This window comes from Pieris brassicae, chromosome Z, assembly GCF_905147105.1.
Source record: "Pieris brassicae chromosome Z, ilPieBrab1.1, whole genome shotgun sequence".
NCBI classification, from domain to species: Eukaryota; Metazoa; Arthropoda; class Insecta; order Lepidoptera; family Pieridae; genus Pieris; species Pieris brassicae.
Genome location: NC_059680.1, coordinates 2,544,964 through 2,567,333, shown reverse-complemented (window position 1 = coordinate 2,567,333; position 22,370 = coordinate 2,544,964). Strand labels below are relative to the sequence as shown.

General features: G+C 35.4%; 1 protein-coding gene and 1 non-coding gene across 6 annotated transcripts in view; both read right to left on the bottom strand.

The window, feature by feature from the left end:
• Positions 1-20,665, bottom strand: part of LOC123718642 (probable V-type proton ATPase subunit D 2) — a 37,440-nt gene extending 16,775 nt beyond the window's left edge. For 2 of the 5 annotated variants that reach the window (XR_006755042.1, XM_045675328.1), the window contains exons 1-5: positions 20,534-20,665; positions 20,290-20,461; positions 19,007-19,118; positions 17,587-17,658; positions 16,548-16,708 (exon numbers count right to left, since the gene is read on the bottom strand). Coding sequence is in view for 4 of the 5 variants with exons in the window: in XM_045675328.1 (XP_045531284.1) it covers positions 16,548-16,708; positions 17,587-17,658; positions 19,007-19,118; positions 20,290-20,461; positions 20,534-20,549 (533 nt within the window). In the remaining variant the exon portion in view is untranslated. The other 3 variants (XM_045675325.1, XM_045675326.1, XM_045675327.1) reach the window with 3 other exon arrangements.
• On the bottom strand, positions 18,540-18,613 carry Trnan-guu. The gene has a single exon. It is a non-coding gene; the product is annotated as a tRNA-Asn (tRNA).
• Positions 20,666-22,370: the final 1,705 nt, after the last annotated feature.

The window sequence follows — 22,370 nt, the reverse complement described above, 5'->3', positions numbered from 1 at the left end:
AGCACCTATACAGGTAGCAGATGGTCTGCGGGCTGCGGCAGACCAAAACTGCGATGGACCAGTTTGAAAAAGTCGCTGGTATGATGATGACGGAAAAAAATAAAATTCGGTGGAAAAAAATGGGAGGAGGCAGGCAGAATAGCGGCCACATCTTACAGTAATAAAATTAATAGTATATAAATATTATATGGTCAGCTTGCCAGCTTGTTATAGTATTTAAATATATATGTAATAAATGTGTTGTTGCCTGGAAAAGAACGCTTGTAAGCGATAAGACCGCCAGTTGCCCTCCTTTTGATTTAATTACGGTCAATTTTTTTTATTTTATAGTGTAACGCAGTGTAAATAAATGTCCAGAGTATCAGTATATTATATTAAAGTATATGTATTAGCAAGCTGCACTAGATAACTATAAATATGACAGGTTCCTTATTGTATGTATATTAAAACATTAAACAGTGTTAAGGTTGAACGGAGGCATATAATGGTATAAGTATATTAGATATAGTATTTATAGTTTCAGCTATATAAGAGCATACATGACGACAAACATTTCAATAGTATGTCTTCATCTATGTACGTGGAAACATAATAAAATAAAAGTACAAGTATAGCTAAAGCGTTTTTTAATGCAGTGTTGATGGATGAGGAAGTTGACGATTATTTAGTTGGTGATTTAGAGTCCTTCAAAGGCTGTAAGTGCCAGCCTTTGCATTGAGCCCTCTGGCATTGAGGGTGTCCATGGGTGGTAGGTATTTCTGGACCAATACGACTTAGTGTCCTACAAAGAGCGCACCAATTATTTAAAGGCCGGCGACGCACTCGCGAGCCCTCTGGCTATGTGTATATGGGCGGCGGTATCAAAAAGACGAAAATAAGTTGAGGCAAACGTCAAAAATTTACCCCATAATGTTTTCCCAGTAATAATACTTGCGATAGTTTATAAAAAATAAATAAAATCAGTCAATATTCATTTGTTTATTTCTGTTATATAAATTAATTCAGACCGTATTTAACAATATATGCAAAAAATCGTTAAATGAAAAAATATATATACATGACTATGACAGATAAATCATGACAGTGACAAATGCAGAAAAATTTAAAAATCTTGCAAAGGCCTTCGAAAATTTATTTTAAATGTTTCTCGTAGTGGGACAGTGAGACACATTGTTTCATATCGTTTGCCCCGGGGCACAAAGTCGTAAAAGCAAAATCTATTTTTATAGGAAAAGTTAAAGAAGAAAATAATGCTATTATAACTTGTATACTGAATAAATTACATATACAAATACAATACATATATACATATATATATATCAAATGAAAGCTATTTTCTTCTCGTATTCGATGATTGAAAAAACAACTAAACAGTATTTTATCTAATAAGACTGAAAGACCAATAGCGTTTTATGATTGTTTCACTGTTCAAACATAATTACCAATGACCCGATAGCCGCACATTACGAAGGGAATTTTGACGAATGTCTAGAGCGTAATCACATATTACTAATCTTTTCGCGGACCTTGGTGAAACAGAAATATATTACTACCTTTACTTGTTTTTAAACTGTCGCAGTAACTTTTATGATTATTTGGTAGAACTACAATCTAAACTAAAACTATCCTTTTAGTTGTTGCTATCTATTTCAAGAAAGTAAAATTAGGTAAATGGTATAAAGACATCCTCGTTTTTTTTAAATAAAATGTTTTGCGAAAATTTCTAAAAAAAAATACAGTTATTTCATAACACAAGAAAGTTAAAATGAGAAAACATTGAAAACAGTCGTAATAGTGCTTCGCGACTTTGTACTTCGGGTCCAGCGATTGTGGCAGACGTAGTGCTTAAATTTTTTAATGTATTTTGTCAAACTATGTCCGTATGCATGCATGTATAAAAGTAGAATTCAATGTTATACTCTTATGGCAATTTTGAATCAGAGTTATCAAAACATTCAACTTTTAATGATAGCATCTATCATGATATGAGCTCGCTTTCTGGGGTGGCTCAAACCATTTATCTCCAGCTACATTACTGGCAGACGAGCAAGTGCAACTGTTTATTGCAGTAAGTGATAACTGTTTATTGGGCTTGAGCATCTCTATATTTCTTACATCATATCTATCAGATCTTCTTGTGCTCGTAGCAACATCTTTTGACTTTGGGTCGCAGCAAATTTCACTTTCCACAAACTGTACACTAGATTTTGAATGTTCTGACGGTTTTTTGGAGTCTTGGGAACATTGCCTGTTGGGTTTCGCAGAATTGCAGGAGCAAGCATTCTTTTGCGCGCAAATGGGACATTTCGATTGATTAGATTCTGTTTTTGGTTGTTTACAGCATTTTGTTTGTTGAACTACGTTTACCTTTGATTCGCAGCAAATTTCACATTCCACAAACTGTACACTAGATTTTGAATGTTCCGAAGTTTTTTTGGAGTCTTGGGAAGATTGCCTGTTGGGTTTCGCAGAATTGCAGGAGCAGGCATTTTTTTGCGCGCAAATGGGACATTTCGATTGATTAGATTCTGTTTTTGGTTGTTTACAGCATTTTGTTTGTTGCTCTTCTTTTGCCTTTGGTTCACAACAACTTTCACATTCCACAACTTGCACACAAGATTTTGAATGTTCTGAAGTATTTTTGGAAGTACTCGAGTCTTGGGAACATTGGCAGTTGGGTTTCGCAGAATTGCAGGAGCAGGCATTTTTTTGCGCGCAAATGGGACATTTCGATTGATTAGATTCTGTTCTTGGTTGTTTACAGCATTTTGTTTGTTGCTCTTCTTTTGCCTTTGGTTCACAACAACTTTCACATTCCACAACCTGCACACAAGATTTTGAATGTTCTGAAGTATTTTTGGAAGTACTCGAGTCTTGGGAACATTGGCAGTTGGGTTTCGCAGAATTGCAGGAGCTAGCATTCTTTTGAGCGCAAATGGGACATTTCGATTGATTAGATTCTGTTTTTGGTTGTTTACAGCATTTTGTTTGTTGCTCTTCTTTTGCCTTTGGTTCACAACAACTTTCACATTCCACAACTTGCACACAAGATTTTGAATGTTCTGAAGTATTTTTGGAAGTACTCGAGTCTTGGGAACATTGGCAGTTGGGTTTCGCAGAATTGCAGGAGCAGGCATTTTTTTGCGCGCAAATGGGACATTTCGATTGATTAGATTCTGTTCTTGGTTGTTTACAGCATTTTGTTTGTTGCTCTTCTTTTGCCTTTGGTTCACAACAACTTTCACATTCCACAACTTGCACACAAGATTTTGAATGTTCTGAAGTATTTTTGGAAGTACTCGAGTCTTGGGAACATTGGCAGTTGGGTTTCGCAGAATTGCAGAAGCTAGCATTCTTTTGAGCGCAAGTCGGACATTTTGATTGTATAGATTCTATTTTTGGTTGTAAACAGCATTTCGTTTGTTGTATACTCGAATCAGACTTGGATTTGAAGCTTTTTGAGTGTTTGGAACAAAGTGGACATTCAGGCTTTGGTTGTTGGCAAGCGCTGTTCCGTGCTGCACTTTGCGATTTGACGCATTTGGGACAGTCAGTTTCTATGCCTATAGACTTTTGAAATGAATCATAGGATAATAAAGATGGATTGGATTCAAATTTGGTAGGTTTAGATTTCACACAAGAACATTCGCTCGATTTATTAACAGGTTTTGATGGTGCAACTTTAGAACCACAAGCGGGGCAGGTATCGTCCTTCGTTTCTGATTTACACTTGCAAGACGATTCTGACTCCTTCTTTTTACATATCGAATCTTTACAGGAAACAAATGATTCCGAGGAATATTGCGGTGATTTCTCGGATTTTAATGATGGTGAAGATTTCGTACATTCACATGTTTTGGTAGATGTTTGACTCTTTGAACATTTCACTTCATTTTTTGACTGGCAAGAACAAACGCTAGGTTTAGACGCGTTAGATTTATTCGATTCTAACAAGATACGTTTTATAAGTTCGAAGCAGTTGTCAGCTATGAGTTTATCGTCTTTACTATGGTCATCCTTAGGTTTGGATACAATTTTGATTAAACAGCAGCTTTTGGTGCGATTAGTAATGTTACTGGACGAATGCTTCAAACACGTATCAGATGATTTACCGTCCATAGAACTGGTAGCTGAACTTGATTTTTCTCCTTTATTCATTTTGCAGCATGTCCCTTTAGATTTATCTCCAGTCTGGGTTGCTTTACTAGCACGCTCTATTTTTTTAAAAGATACTCTTGAATCCACCGAAATGTTACTCCCACTTGCTTTCATTTTACAAATTGTACAGGACTTGACTGAAACATTAGATGTCTCGCTGGGTTTCTTTTCAACCGGAAATGTTATTTTTACTTTTGCTTGGGTAGATGACGAGTTTTTCTGTTTCAAACTTTTACAGGATAAACAGGACTGTGTGTCAGTATTCGGCGGATGTTTGGCTTCACTCTTTACAGTTACAACTTGTCTCTCCTCTCCAATCGTACCATCTTCTTTTCTAAATCTTTTAATTGTTACAAATTCCTTAAACTCAGTTACAGTTATGCCGAGCTCTTGAGAATCACCCACAATATCTTTGTCCTGTTGGGGTTGGACATTTGCATTTTCGTTTTTGTTTTCATTAATGTCTATAGAAACGTTTTTAGATTCTTTGCTTTTGATCTTTTGGCATTTCAAACATTCATGTGTATTCGATGGTATTTTTACCGATTTCGTATCACTTTTACCTTCGCTTAAATTTGATTTATTTTGAATTGGTTCGCAGCTACATTCGTATCGGCTTGGATCAGGGTTAAGTGCTTTTTGCAGATAGATGTCTTTAATTCGTTGCATTTCTTCTACGTCAACTTTTCTGCAAAGGTCTTCTAAATTTACAGGCTTAGGCATGCACGTACATGACTTTTCTGGAGTTTTTGTCATACTTTTAGATTCTATCGGTTCACATGGGCATTCATTCTGACTTTGTTTACTTTTTGCTGTATATATATCTTTTAATTCTTTTAACTTCTCGGTGCCAATAATTTTGCAAAGGTTATTCCAGTCTAGTGAATTGTCAACACAAGTACAAGATTTTTCTGGTGTAACTGTAGCCTCTTTTATTATTTGGACTGGTTGCTTATCTTCTTCTGCGATTAAGGGGCATGAACATACTTCCCTCAAAACGTCACCCACAGTTTCATCAAACGTACATACATTTTCGTCTAATGTAACTTTAGAGACTGGTTGTATAATTTGTTCTTCTTCTTGGTGGGCACAAATACATTCTTTCTCTTTAGTGTCTGTATTATCGTCACCCACAATATCTTTGTCCTGTTGGGGTTGGACATTTGCATTTTCTTCTTCGTCTTTGTTATCATTAATGTTTATAGAAACGTTTTTAGAATCTTTGCTTTTGATCTTTTGGCATTTCAAACATTCATGTGTATTCGATGGTACCTGTACCGATTTTGTATCACTTTTACCTTCATTTGAATTTGATTTATTTTTAATTGGTTCGCAGCTACATTCATATTGACTTGGATCAGGGTTAAGTGCTTTTTGCAGGTAGATGTCCTTAATTCGTTGCATTTCTTCTACGTCAACTTTTCTGCAAAGGTCTTCTAAGTTCACAGGCTTAGGCACACACGTACACGAATTTTCTGGAGTTTCTGTCATACTTTTAGAGTCTATATGTTCACATGAACATTCATTCTGACTTTGTTTACTTTTTGCTGTATATATATCCTTTAATTCTTTTAATTTCTCGGTACCAATAATTTTGCAAAGGGTATTCCAGTCTACTGAATTGTCAACACAAGTACAAGATTTTTCTGGTGTAACTGTAGCCTCTTTTATAATTTGGACTGGTTGCTTATCTTCTTCTTCAGCGATTACGGGACATGAACGTACTTCCCTTAAAACGTCACCCACAGTTTCATTAAACGTACATACATTTTCGTCTAATTTAACTTTAGAAACTGGTTGTATAATTTGTTCTTCTTCTTTGCGAACACAAACACATTCTTTATCTTTAGGTTCTGTTTTATCGTCACAAATTGGACATACTATGCGTTGTCCTTCTAAAGGCTTTTCACATATACATTTATCAATTGGCATTTTACATGCAGGACACTTTTGTGCATTACTTGCTTGATTCTTCTTAGTCTTAAGTTCTTTGAATCGTTTTAAACGAAAGTTGTCTTCTCGTTCCATTTCCTCCATCTCCGATACGATATATTTCTCACTGAGTTTGACACGTGGTACAACCATTTTCGATAGTACGTTATATTTCCTGTGGGTGAAATTATAAATTTAATTTTCTGGGAACACAAACTACTTTATAGCCCACCTTTCCGTCTTCTGTTAATTTGGTTCATTAAAAGAAATAACGAATTCGTTCAATCTTCATTAGGCAATTTTAAATCCTTTATGTATATTCCTAGATAATATTTGGTTCAATTTATAGATTATATACGTAATATTATGAATTACAAAAACAATTTCCGATTGAATATCTTAGTTTAAGAAGTGTGTTAACGCTTTAATAAAATATCATAAAGAAACAAAGATAAATGTTATTGAATGTTTTAATATCTATGACATGTTTAATAATTCTTCAAAATCTTTCGAATTGTAAAATAGGAATTATGTTATTACAAAGTACTAAAAGAATTACAATTCCGTAAGACCTTCCGTAAGACTGAATTTTTCAACACTGATTCCGACTTTATCAATCGTGCGTGAAAGCCACATTGGTTATGATCATGTAAAATACACACAGCAACACATGTTTCATCATCGGAAGAATCTTCATCGTCATCATCATTATCTAGCGACGTTTTAGTTGGTTCTCTTTTAATTTTCCGTATCGAAATTGTTTCTGTTTCTTCTCGAATTGTTCCATCGGGGTTTTGGGATCTTATGACTTTTGTTATTTTACGTATTTTCCTTTCGTAATACCCTGTCTTACTGTCAACTGGAATCGGTTCATGTTCGTGGTCTTCTTTCATCATTTTCTTACAAATATCACAATAAACCTCCATAGGAACTTGTTCAGAGGTGGCTGAGATGCTTTCAGCTATTTCTAGTGGTTCACTTACTTTAGAACAGGTTTCACAAATACTTAAATCGGAAGGAAGTTTGAATTCCTTCATTTCAGCAGCGCATGACTCGCATGGTGTTGGTATATCTTTTTGGTACATTTTGTGACATGATTTACAAACGTCAACTCCTTCTGGCATAATAACTTCGGTCTGGAAGGATTCGTTGCAACTGATACACCTTCCTAAGCATGGCGGTTCTTCTTCTGTTTTAGTGCGTGGGGGCAGTACTTCATAGCCTTCAATTTTCTTTCTCGCTACTTTACATGTTCTTAAAAAATCTTCTACGCTGTCTGTCACTAACCCTTGCTCTTTATACGAATCTACTAATCCCATAACGTCGTCAATATTGATTTTTAAACTTTGTAAGATTTTTGACTTAGTATCCTGCACAGGTGTAATCTTTTTCTTAAGCTTCTCTGATGATTTCACCAAATCTTCAATGCTATCACCTACTATACCTGTATCTTTTGCTTCCATACTCAAGCCAATAGTTTTATCAATTTGTTCAATCAAATTATTCAGTTCTATAGCATTTTTTTCTGGTTTTGCATAACTATCTAATTTCTCTTTAAACTTTTTAACCGATTTCGAGAAGTTGTCAATGCTTCTCGATTGTAATCCTTTCTTCTTCATCTCACTTGTTAAAATTTCCAAGTCACCAACATGTTGTTTAAGGTGATTAATCTTATCCAATTTAGATTCTTGCTCGGAGTATTCCTTTATTTTCAACTTTATTTGCTTACAAGATTCCATAAATTCTTCAACACTGGGTGACAGCAACCCTTGTTTTTTATACTCACTGGTAATTTTGACTACATCATCAATATGGCCGTCTAATTTTTGCAATCGAGATTTATTTTCTTTAACATCTGTGTTTAGTTTTTCGTCAATACTCTCACATGCTTGTAAAAAATTACAAAAGCTTGGTTCAACCGAAGATTCCACGTTTACGTCCTTCGCTATTTCTATTACACCTCGCAGATGACCTTTAAAGTCTTCGAGTCTTGTATCATAATCTCCTTTATATTGACTCGTACTTTCATCGTTAACAAATAAAGCCTCTTCTAATTTAGCTTTAGCATCTTCACAAATACGCAAAAATTCTTCTACGTCAATATAGTCTACTCCAGAATTCACAAAAGTTTTTCCTAATGTTATTAGTTCATTTATATGCTTTTTTATATATTCAAGCTTTAAGTTACCGTCTGGTAATTGTTCAACATGCACAGTACCGGTTCCCCATGAACTAGCTGCGCTTAACTCTTCAGGGGTACTTGGTTTGTACACCTCTAGAGCTGGTGTTGGCATTACCTTAGGCTTAACTCTAGTATTAAACTCCTCCTTATTTAGATCTTCTAGACAGACTGGACATAGGCCGTCGTGATCTGGTTTTGGATTCTTGCCTTTGTATTTCCCTTTTGCCTTTTTTTCCTTTACCTTTTTTAATCTATGAAATTCTTCTCGAGCCATTTCTTCTAACTCAGAGAGTATATACCCAACAGTGACATTTGATCTTGGTATTACAATTTTTTTCAATACGTTCATTCGCCTGTAGACAAATAGGTAATTTCAATGTTTGATGTCGATTTATATTCACCCTTCAGTCTCTTCTAAGGACTTTTCAATCATATTCAAAACGGTATTAAGTAAACATAAATATAGAAATAGCTAATAGTAATAAGAAATGCTTTTGTTAATTTTACAGCGTGGCTTTATATTTTCTAAACTTGACCCTACATTACAGGGCCTATCTTTGATCTGCAACAAGAGTTCTTCTTCTGAAGTTGATAACGCTGCTGTAACATAGCTTTTTTTAGATATTTTATGTGAATTTTCAATTTTTGCATTAAATTGGTCACTATTAGTATTTAATAAAGTTACGCAAGACGTAAAAATACGTTTTAAAGACTCTGTAGATTGTGTGTAAATAAAAGGTAGAGCGTACTCTTCCTTATGAAAAGCATTAAAGGCTTTCGTATGCACTTCAACCATACCTATAGTTTTAGAACCAGAATATGGAGGCTTTCCTGAACTTGCTGAAGGTGGTGCTCCATTAGACGATGTAGACTTAGTTTTAGCAGGTGTTTTAACTTCTCTCTTAATTTTAATAATCTTCTTTTGTTCCGAATAAGTACCATCTTCATTTCTTATTCGTTTTATCTTGATTATTTCTTTTTCTTCAATTTCAAATGTACCCAACGCTATATCTGATTGAACGCCCGAATATCCTGGTGTTTCGGACTGAGGTGATGACTTGACAGTTTCTCTAGATGGCTCTTTCGGTGTTACGGCCTCAGGAGGGTTTGTTGACTTTACAGTCTCTTTAGAAGGCTCTTGTATTGTAATAACAGTAAGTTGACTTAAACTCCGACTCGGTACTTCTGTTTCTTCAGGTAAACCATCTTCAATAAGTTCTTCGAGTATTTTAACTTTCTTATGTTGGTCTAAATATTTAATCCGACACTCCTCACACATTTCATCTAGGTTTAAATCTACTGATATTAGTTCAAAATCTAAACTATCTTCTTCGTCAATCTTTTCTTTCAACTCTTCAGCGGTTCGTAGAAATTCGTTTACATTGGTTCTTAAAATTCCTTCTCGATTCAAACCCTTTGTCGTGTCCATGATTTCTTTTATCTGTGCTTTTAACTCTTCCAGTTTCTCCGCTTGTGCTTCCTTTTCTTCTTCTGTTAATTCTTGTATAATACCTCCACAGATAATACATTTCCCTTCTTCTATTTCTTCTGGTGGTGTTACCTTGGGTTTTCGCTTTGTGGGCTTATCCTCTACCGTCTTCTTTTCTATCTTATCCTCCTTGGCCTCTTTCAACTTTCTTTTTATATCTAGCACTTTTTTCAGTCTAAAAAACTCCTCTCTCGCCAGCTCCTCCAGCTCATTATTGATATAACCCATTGTGACATTTGTTTTGGGTATTACAATTTTGCCCAGGACGTTCATTTTCCTGTTGAAAATTATGTTTTTTTAATTTTGCATTTATTTGCTACCGATGACTGCTCTCTGTAAGGACTGAACGTATTCTTCATGTCTATATACATTCTTCTAAAGCCTTTCACACGATAAACTATCGTGCTCCACTTAAAATTCTTACACCAATAAAACCTCCTTTTTGAAGACAGTTGATATCATTTATAATTTTAAAGAACACTTCACCTTGGCTTTAAAGTTTATACATCTGTAAAGTAGTCGCATTTCTTTCCAATTTCAATGTTCTACACCCTTATCAGAATTTTCGCAATACTAAAATCGAACTTCATTCAGAAATAAAATTAGCGTTAATCTAGTGATTATTTAAACCTCAAGTAGAACCATGCCTACAGATTAACACGCGCTCGTAAGCTGAAGAAAAACATCGTTAGGAAATAGGCATGCCTCGGCAAAAACTCGATGTCGTGTGAGAATGTTTATAACCAAGTAGCTGAGTATTAGAAAATAAGAAAACTTAACGAAACATGTACAATAATCTGAGACCCAGACCTAAAAGGAAGGTAGGATTAACACACTCGTACAGTGAAAGAATCGTTAGGTAATTGGAATGTCTCAAACAAAACCCAACATTTAGATTTTACTTTATCACGCTCCCATTTACAAGTCTATAATTATCAATTATTTTATATTATATTAAAATATTAAAAGCCGGTTAATAAACAAAACTATTATCGTAAGATAAATTATAAAGGTGGTTATATAAATGTCAGAGAACGTTTATCAGGATGTTCTGATAGAGTAAATTTTTATTGTTGCTTTGGTTAATAATTGAGATTTCTTCAATTACTTTTAAAAATCATAACTTGGAATAATTAATTAACGAATATTGTTACGAGCAATTAAAGAAAATGCTTCGAGTGGGGGATTCCATCTTGACACTGGATAAGGCGTTCTGGGAACGCAAGACAGTATTCGGTGGAGCATTATGGTGGAGTGGTAGAGGTGATGATGAGACGTTTGACCGAGTTGGGTGTATGTGATTTGTGGTTGGATACATTGGTCGCTTGATCCCGTTGCTCTTTATAATCATTAAGTTAATGTGTTATTTCTAATATACAAAGTAATTAAATTAAATACTGTACGATTATTATTCGTGTCTTTAGTGCTCGGACTTTACTTTTATATGGAGTGACGAGATCTCTCTGACAAATATAAGCTCAAAACTCAAGCGAGTAGGAGTGAAGAATAAAAACTCAGTTTTGTATCACGCAGCCAGGAGATACAACGACCACTACTTTAGTGTTTAAGCTAGCGCGATATCTTACAAGAAGTATTCAGAATATCCGTAAACCTGCATCATGAGCACTCCCCACATACACACCCTCACGTATACATCATCAATCACATATCAACACAACTCAATTAGGTAATACATAGTTAAATATAATATTCTATCTTTCGTTTCGTAAATGTTTTAACATTTCTGTATATTATGTATTCCATCTTTGGCAATATGTTTAGCATAAATTAGCAGTAGGATTTCAAAATAAATAACTGAAGTCCAGCTCAAAAAGATCGCGTAGTTTTCACTCTAACGACAAATTAAAAGCTGCCAGCGCGGCAAAAAGTCAAAATCAGATGAGGGTAAGAAACCGCCTTCACCGGGGAAGGCCCTTTGGATCTTTATTTCGTACTCCTCTCATTCCAGTGAGACGAGAGACTCCACCCCCTCGACGGCCCGCGAGGCCTGAGCCTCGCAGGAGCCGAGCTGAGCTATTGCCTTAAGGCCAACGAGATTCCATTAGAAAATCATCCTTCTTCCGTGGTCGCAACAGATATAGACCTTACCTATATAATTCTTATTGTAGTTATATGTTGTTTATTAATAGATATAGTGTTATCATATTTGTTTTTCTTTTTATTGTAATTGCTAAATAGGTACTAACTGACCCGGCGAACTTTGAACCGCTTAAACGTTAATGAATGTCGCGTAACAGAGTGATGGCCCATACATATTTTTCTTTTATGTATCAGGAGCAAAAACCTACCGCCCACGGACACTCTCAATGCTAGAGGGCTCGTGAATGCATTGCTGGTCTTTTAAGAATTAGTCCGCTCTTTGGAGGACCCTAAGTCGTATTAGTTCGAAAATACCTACCTACCTACATTTGAAGATTCCTTCAACAACCACTTTAAGTCTCGCAATGCAGTTCTTCTTCCGTAAAACCAAGTCGGTTTTTCAGTCCCTGTTTAAAGAACCTTCTGTCTTAAGTTATTACGAACAAACACGACTTTTTTATATAGTAAAATTCAAGATCGTTCTAAGTAAATTGTGTATCAAAAATATTGCATTGGAGGATTGATAAGACAGAAGTGGCAATGGGTGGGGCATATAGCAAGACAGAGAATAGGACCAAGGGGAAAAAGAAGAAGAAGGGATAGAAGATTGAGAAGCAGGAATCGAATGGATATGAAGAGAAGAGGAGGAGGAAGAAGAGATATTTGGAAAATGGAGGACTTTTTTATGTAATAGGAGGGGAACGTGCAGGTGGCTCACCTATGTTAAGTAATACCCATGGACACTCACATTGCCAGAAGACTCGTTAGTGCGTTGCCGACCTTTTAAGAATTGGTACGCTTTGTTGAAGGACCCTAAGTGGAATTGGTTCTGAAACACTTGAGTGCACTGGTTCCACATAGTGGCTTGACGTGCCCAAAAACTCCCTTAAGAAACGGTCATTTGTTGAACGAGGGGATTCGATCGCTCCTGAACGAAGCTAACTTCGTATATCAAAAAATGTAAACAACAAATCTATAATAAACTGGATTTATTATTATTATTGCATTGACGGCCACAAAAACATCTAAGGGTACAATACGAGTGTGATAGGCTAGAAAAATTCATGATGTCACTTTCGCGTGTCCCTCCGCCCGCTCTAGTGACTTGACACACACGTATGCCTGAAGTTCTCATGACAACAGTGTTTCGCGGAACAAGTATGATGTAAACACCAGTTGATTTTTATTTAAATAATTCATAATATTCACAACATTCAAACAAGTCGCTGGTATCAGGTCTCGGCCTAATTTATATTATGACAACTACTTAACTGATTGTGTCAAGATACATTTGTGTTAATATATTTTTTATATAGTGACCCCATAAAAATTCAAACCCAGGTATACCATGCCACAAGGGCCATGCTGTGCGACAAAAATATTTTGGAAGCCCTATACAGGATTTATTGTTGAATGCATTTTTAACAAACTCAATTGATTTTGGCCTCCATAATACTCACCATAATTAAATAAAAACAAAATTAGGCAAAACTTACGAGGTGCGTGTGTGATTTTTATTTCGAGAAATTTATATTGTATTGTGTTTTTAATTAGAATTAACCTTTGAGATTACAGTGAAGGATCAATACATATTTATTATTTTTAATTTAAGCATTAGATAGGTACTTAGATTAAATCAGATCAAAAGAATGATTTTGTTAAGTGCTTCTTACAAACAGTTACATTTTCTAAAGAAGCATTGACACAAGTTAATTACATAAACAATAAATAATACCGATAGTCAGGAATTAAAAATTCAATGTAAGCAAATGTAAAACGCACTAAGGGAGCGCGAAATACCATATACGTATTGTAATTTTTAATTACAAATACCATTTACTTATTATACATCAACAGTTTTAACATTTCTTAATATAAACAACAATAGTAGTTATAAACGGTGCAATCGGAACGTGCTTAGTACTAACGGGTTTACAGTTCAATTACCCGCTGCAAATTTTACGGCAAATTACAAATATATTGTGTGAATTTAATGGAAAATCAAGATATTTCAGGGTACTTCAATACTCATTTAACATTGCTTAATATGTTGAAAACAAACATTGCTAACGGAATGTTGTTGGTACTAACGGGTTTACAGTTTAAATACCCGCTGAAAATATGTAATCTATCGGGACACTTAAATATAGTGTCGACATTGCTTAATACACACAACAATAGTTATAAACGGTACTAACGGAAGCTTGTCTGTACTAACGGGTTTTCAATTTAAGTACCCGTATTAATCGTATACATATGATTGGTATAATAAAGGCCGTCTTTTGCTAGTAAAAGGCGTAATCATTAAAAGAGCCGAAGAGACAGGTCCAGTCCTTAGAGTGACGGAAGGGTGAGGCAGTCTAAGACCAAACTACACTACGACAACTACAAGGTCTACGTCTACATCTAAATGCGCGTATGTACATTTAAAAAAATATTCCAACCTGGTGTAATATGCCTTCAGCCAAGGTTGGAATCGCTCTTTTATAATTTATAGCAAAATTTAGTTTTTCGTTAATCCTATCTATAACTGCACAATAACGCAATTTAATTGCATCGTTTTAAACAAAGTACTGACCTCTTTCTTCATTATAGCGTTAACGTAACTTGTCAGAAAGAGATGAAGGGAGTACTATTGTTGTAAAGGGTGCAATTATATTTCGATTTTATGATAACACAAGCCGGTTATAGTGTATTTTTATACAGTTGTATAAGTCCCTTCTGCATCATGGTCTAAATAGGTGTAGTATAAGTGATCTTCCTTATTTTATAAACTATTTTCATAGTCCGTATGACGTTGAACTTGGGCATACAATCGTGGTAAAGCGCCGATTTATAAATGGTAGAAAAATCACTAAAAAACACTGCAAAATAAACTGTCAGGACCACGCAATATGTTCATCGTAGTTGTGGGCCTATTATCTAACAGTTTCATGATGCAATTATGTCTTTACCTAATTGGTTCCAATGTCTTATGATGTTTTCACTACATCCTTTTAGGCCTGGGCCTCATATGTATCATGAGGCAAATAGTTGATCAGCCTTTTTATTAGGTTTATGATATGCTTTATGTCGGTATTACGATGTTTTTCTTCACCAAGCGAGTGTTAAATGCGCCCTTGGAAAAATGAATAGCAAAGGCAAGGCGAAAACCTAACACTGCTCACAACATTTTTACTAATAAATGTCTGCCGTATACTGGAAAGGAATGTGTTTTTCTTGAGCAAAAGTAGTTTAATTATATTAAAATGTCAAATGGCACTTTCGCACTTTCTCTTTTAACTGAACATCCTTATTTATTATGTATTCTAGATATAAAACATCGAATTGCACCTTTGCGAGTAAAGTACAAAAGAGCTATAGATAAAGCGTTCGGAGTAGTCTCTTTCTGACAATTAGTGTTATTGTTGTGGTGGAAAGAGAAAGCTGTGTACTTTAATTAAAAAGGTTTAGCCAGATCTATGTGTACAGAGTTGTAAAGGTCGGCTCTTGTTTCAATTTTCAATAAAAATATATTTAAAATTTGTATTTTATTGCATTCATAATATAAATCTAGGAATACACGTTAGTACGAACGTGTATTCAATATGTCTTAGGATCGCGGAACATTGGAATCAGTACCGCTATACTTTTTCATGTATTCATGTATTTATTTATTTATTTGCATTCCATAACGTTTACAAAAGATGTTTATGAGGCTTAAAGCTAAGTACAATATTATGGACCCTGTTAGGGCACAGCAAAAAAAGGCATTACGAAACCTATATAACATAGCTAATAGCAACACAATAAAAAATAGCACATAAAACTTCACACTCCCGGCTAGTACCAATTACATAGAATACATTTTTTTTATTTATTGAATTTTGTATGTTTAGGGATTAATAATCATGAAATTAAGCTATATTTTTATCTTCTAGGTACTCATTAACGCTATAATAACATTTACGTATAAGAAGTTTTTTTAGTTTGTTTGTAAATATATGTATCTTTTTTTCATTTCTTAGTGTCTCCAGTAGTTTATTATAAATTTTGATTGACATGACTAGTGGGCTTGATGCATGTATTTGTAATCGGGAAGATGGTAGGTTTAGGCGTTTTTTGTGTCGAAGTGTATATCTTGTCTGTATGTCTTCGCGTGTGGTGTAAAATTCTTTGTGTGTATGGGCAAATTTACAAATTTCCAATATGTATAATGAGGGTAGAGTGATAATGTTTAGTTTTATGAAATGTGGTTTGCAGCTGTCTGTTTGTTCTATGTTAACTATTAAGTACTTTTTTAAAAACAAAAGTTTTCACTAACGATTCGCTAACAATCTTAAGCAATCTGTCCTATCGGAAAGTATTCTTCTTGTACAACAGTACTTTAACAATAAATTTGTTAGTGTAGTGTTATTAATATGTCAAATCGAGGAGACCAGGCCAAAGAAACTTCTCTCTCTCTATTGTAAGTTACAGAGTAAAGGTGTATACCATAGATAAGAAATCCACTTAGCCAATTTTAACTTGACATTTCATTATTTTTCGTTGTTTTTTTAAATTTCCATTGTGTATAGTAATTTTTTTACCATACCAGCGCGTTACCCTCTCGCCCAAGTCAACGGCTATATACAGGCTTGTAAAGTAAAATTCAACTCAATAAAAATATGAAAACAATTTACTACGGTTAAATAGTTTATTACTTACTTGGTAGCTGCTCTGTTCGTAAGCTCCACTGTTAAGAAACTGGTACGCAATTGCAGCATTGAAATGAGCCTTTTGAGAAGTTCTAGCCACGCCTTTTTCGTTTCCAATATAGTCTGGCCACCCTTTTCTAGGCCCAGGTGTACGTAGTTTTGTGTATTTGTCTAAAAAAAACAGCTGTTTAACAATGATATTATTTCAGTCAATTTTCACATAACTATTATGATATATTTATATTGAATCCTTCATTATTCTATTATACATATACATAAGCTTATCGGAGACTTCATAATGACACTTATGACTTAACGAGAATGTTAAAGTAGAACATATAAGGTAAAAACTAATGGGCTCATATTGGCTTCAAGTCTGCTTTGATCGTTTACATTTCTTAATGATTCTTATTGTTTGCTTTAACTCTTGGTAAAATTATTTTTTGCAAACATGCGTTTTATATATAAGAGAATTCTTAATTTTAATATATATATATATATATTAAAACACGCTATCCATCTAATCAATACTTACGCGTAAAGTTTTTTATAGAACAAAACGGGCAATGTTAAATGATGTCACGCAGGGACTCGTGAATGCGTTGCCGGCCTATTAAGAATTGGTACGCTTCTTTAAGGACCCTAAGTCGTATTGGTTCGGAAATAAAAACCGCCCATGGACACTCTAAATGCCAGAGGGCTCGGGAATGCGTTGCCGGCCTATTAAAAACTGGTACGCTCTTTTAAGGACCCTAAGTCGAATTGGGTCGGAAATACCTCAGTGGGCAGCTTTTCCACAAAACCAAAAAACTGCCTTAAAAGCTCTCAGTTGTGGAACGACTGACAGCCGATGATAAAACTCCCTGGTGTTAATCTGAACAACTCCTAACACTCACCATGGTGAATGCGGTAGAAGATGCAGTGTGACCCCATATCTCTACGCAACGTCCAGGGCTCAAGCCGCTCGGACGGAGGCAACTACGGAGCGGACGGAGGCTAGAACACCTCCTTACTTAAACTTATGTCAACTGTCAAAAAAAATGGCTCACCTCAATAATAGCATAGCTCATGAGCTTCACACCAGACATAGCCTTCGATGATGGCAACACCAAGACGGCAGCCTAAAGAACAAAATTATTTCATAAATATAAAAAATACAATTAACTACTTGTCTTGTACCCGAGGTCTACAAGAACTGGGTTTCTCGGCGCCTAAATCCAGGGTCCCACATATGTGTTTAGGACCACGAAGGCAAAGGTTTTTTGGTACCAAGGTACAAAGGTACCAAGGGCCAGATACCGCTGCACGAAGCCTCGTTAAAACCTCGGACATCTTTGTATGTTCGCAGATTTCTCGGCCGTTCCAGCCGCAGTCATTTTGCAGATTTGCACCTTGGGGATATGTACGCCTGGAATGAAGAGAAAGATCTGTTTCGCCCGTTATCACCTACTACTGTAATAAGATGTACAAAACAAAGATCCTATACAAAAAAAATGTTAAACATAATTCGTAGAATGTCTTTTATAAAACTGTTGACAAACGTTTTCGTAGCATATAGGAATATTGGTCGTTTTCACATCTTTGGTTACATTATAATTTCAATAAAATAGGCAAGTAGGTGATCAGCCTTCTGTGCCTGACACATGCCGTCGACTTGGATCTAAGACAAGCCAGTGTGAGCAAGTGTTATACGCATTAAAAGTCCATTGGGTACTACGACCTCAGGAATGAGAGACGCAAGCTGAAGCTACCAGGCCACCACGCCTCTTTATAGCATATAAATAAAATATGGGTGGTTATTACAAAAACTAAGAAGCCGATTTTGAGAAAATTAGTAAATACCTGATTGCATTATGTAATGAACTTTTGTCTTACTTTTTGCGTTTGTTTGTAATACGCACTTGGGAGGGTAAATAATGTCGACTCACAAATACGTTAAATTAAATTTATTACTTTTATTATATTATTACGTAAATCAAACTACAAAAAAGAGAAAAGAATGCGCCCCCGGGTGGGCTCGAACCACCAACCTTTCGGTTAACAGCCGAACGCGCTAGCCAATTGCGCCACGGAGGCGTTGGGTGACAGTTCGAAATTGTGTGTTATTACATAAACGCCTTGATGTCATGCATCTCAATATTATTATGTTTTTATTTCAATATTACTAATGAAAATCATTTAGTCCTATTAACAATTGGTACGCTCTTTGACCCTAAGTCTCATAGGTTCGGCAATACGTACCACCCACGGACTGGAGTGTCCATACCAGAGGGTTCGCAAATGCGATGCCGGTCTTTTAAGATTTAATACGCTCTTTGAAGGACCCTAAGTCTAATTGGTTCGGAAATCCAGTGGACAGCTGGTTCCACATAAAGGTGCTGCCCAAACTGCTTTGGTGGGCCTATGTTATTGTGCCTCGACTCTGATGATGTTCAGCTAAGGTATCTATTAATCCAAACAAACACTTGCCTTATTGGGTATGTTCTCCAACACCATCTGGTTGAGGGTCGGATAGAAATAGCGACTTCTTGCCAAAAGTATGTAAGCGTTTCGCAAATCGGCGTCAAAGCCTTTGTATATTCTGTAAACGAAATGTCAATTGTCAAACGATGCCCTCCGATCTGAATCTTACAAATATCAACTACTTATATTCTAAAAAAAAGTGCGTGCGTACAAAGTACACATGTCAGAAGTGAAACTTTTTTGTAAATTAATGATTACTAAGGTAAAAGCCCCAATAGAGGACCATGTACCGGTATATGATCACTCCAAGTATTTGTATATCTATATTCACACCGTTTTCACATACGTGCTAATGATAATATGAATAAATAAAAAATCTGCGTTAACTGCACAAGACGTTATGCGACATTATTGTCTCGACATAATCGTGTATTTTTCTCGATCTCTCTTTCTCACTCTCTCTCAATCGGTCTCAATCGCTCTCCTTTTTCTTCGACAAAAACGCTGCAAATCTTCGTGACGTTTCATCCTTAAAAATATTACCCTCATGCACCTAAAGAAGTTTCACTTCACAAACTTAAATTATAATGTTAATAACACCTTTAACGTAAATTATGGTCGTGTCTAAGGTATATGCCTAGACTAACATATTAACACAATATACTATTGATGCTGTTGACAAAGCCTATAAGCAGTTTGGCTTTGTAAGACGTATAAGTGATTCATGATACCAATTGCATCATGCTATACTGTAAGAAGTGTTATTGAATAAGGTTATCGGTATGGCCAACTATTTTTATGTGGTCTCCATCAGTACACAAAAAGAATATTACCTATTATACCTATATAGACGATACATTTTAATATTGATACTTTAGGCTCGACGAAACCATTGCTGACATAACATCATCATCATGACAATAAATTGCAGCTCACTTCTAGAACAATAGCCCTGTCTCGTGCAACCTACCAGACTCGTTATCGTGCTTTTCAGGTTCTTCACGACAACACCATCTATACAAAACACTCAGCTGTATAGCGCAGCCCAGAAATACAACGACCACTGGGCCTTGACGGAATCTTAAAAAGAATATTAAGAATATCCGCTAAGGCTGCATCACGAGCACAACCCTACATACACATGCTCACATTTTCGATTCGTAAATGTGTTAACATTTTTGTATATTATGTATTCCATCTTTGGAAATATGTTTAGCGTAATTGTTTTCTGTTATATATAATGTATGTGAGCAAAATAAATAAGACAATATTCTAAAATAAAATCTAACGCGTCGATCTCTCCAGCAATTCGCCTCATCTCCCGTCCGGTGGCTGTCATGGTCCATTTCATGAGCTTCCTTCCGAGGAAAGCCAGATGGAGACGGTTCCGCATCTGCTGGAGGGCCACCAGAGATGGCATGCAGGGGTATCTGGTGACACCGAAGGTGTTTTCCTCATCCTCTGTAATATTTAGGAAGTTTAACAGAAGTTCGTAGGGTGCTTAGGAGCAGTGGCAGAAGCAATGGCACTAACCGTCGTCGTCCTTCATGGTTTAAACGGATTTTGTTATGGTTTTTACTGGAATTTTTTGGTTGAAAATTGGTTTTACTACGGCATTTTATTGGTTTTTTTTTGGGTTTAAAAGAATTTCGATTGATAGATGAATGACAGAACTACCAAATATGAAACCTTTGTGAAGATTATAAACAATTTTTTTTTTTTTTAAATTGACAATCACTTTATGAAAGTAAGAAAGGATTTATATTTGTGTACGCGCGTTGTGAGCGTTCTAAAAATATAAAAGATCCACAAAATTCGACGTGACCACATCAGGACGAAAACGAATATCATACACGCGCTAATCTTGCAGCTGAAGTGCACATAAAAAAATATAGACCGCCGAACTTGGGTTGGCCGCTGGAGAGGACCTGAAGGAGGAAGAATTGTGGTAAGACTACAAATGCGGGCTGATGTCTTCTAAGGTTTCTGGGGTGAATTGGATGGAAGAAGCTAACAACAGATCCAACTAGAAAGTTCAAGAGGAGGCCTTTACCCAAAAGCTGGTGGCCTTCTATCTGCTACTGCAGAACACAAACGGAAATAACAATAACTAATGGAAACTAAGAGTATAATAATAACACTAACACCCATTTTATATTACCTTTTTTATCAGTATGGAATTAAAGTGGTTTTATTATTATTATTTTATATTTGTGAATGTGACATGAGAACTAAGAACGGCGCCAGACCAGATCCATGTAACTTCCTCAGCCTGCTATATCTCTCTCAACTCCCGACAGGACTGACGAAGTCCGCCAGCGTAATCTCCTAATATATACAATTCCCATGGCACAAGGTTCGTTCCTATACTCCTCTCAAACGGCTCGATCAAATCTTATGATTTTTTATGCGTATTAAGTAAGTCTGAGAAACGGCTACCTAGAGAACCTATGAAATCTGGATGATACAGCTCGGTGATGAAACGAGGCAAGAAGGCTCAACCCAAACTCTATATAATTTTTTTTTTGGATCCATAGATTAGTACACAATTTATATCAGAACACAATAGACCAGACATTCATTGACAATGTCTGGATACAATTATCTAAACTTGACGTAGGACTTGGTCGGGATTTTGAACGATAAACTATATCTAGTGATCAAAGTTCTTAAGATGTTCAATACGATCTTAAACACATTAATTTGACCAACGTTTTATATATTTTTTAATTTTCTCTTTTATAATATTTATTATTACTTTTTAGGTTATGAAAATTGTAAATACAAATTATACCTATGTAGCATAACTAAAATATATAATAAACACATTCATTTCAGTGTTTAGATTTCATTTCTGCTTTCATATTATCTGTGAATAATCTGGTAAAGGTGTAAATATAATTTAGGATGTTTTAAACAGTAAATCAAAGAACAAAGAAAAATGGACTAAAGATGTATATAATGGAGTGGTCCCCATAAACAGGAAAAGAAAACGAGGAGGTCAAATTAAAAGATGGGAGATCTACCTTAAATATTAAGTTATATAGTCCAGCTTGCTAATACATTCGCAATATACATATACTATAAAGATACTCCTGAAATATTTATATATACATTATTTTTTATATTTATATACACATAAACAAAATCAAATAATTTTTAAAGCCACAAATGGGTTTTGCCAGTTTTATAAGGGTTTTTATATAAATAGGGAAAAAAATTGCAGATTATTAAACGTATTTTGATCTATGCGAGGGGCGGTGACGAATTCAACATGGCGTCCCCTTGTCATCGGAAAAGTGCGGGAATTTTTGTCTATCATTTAGTGGGTTCAGTCAGGACTTATTAAGTTATAGAGTTATTTTATATA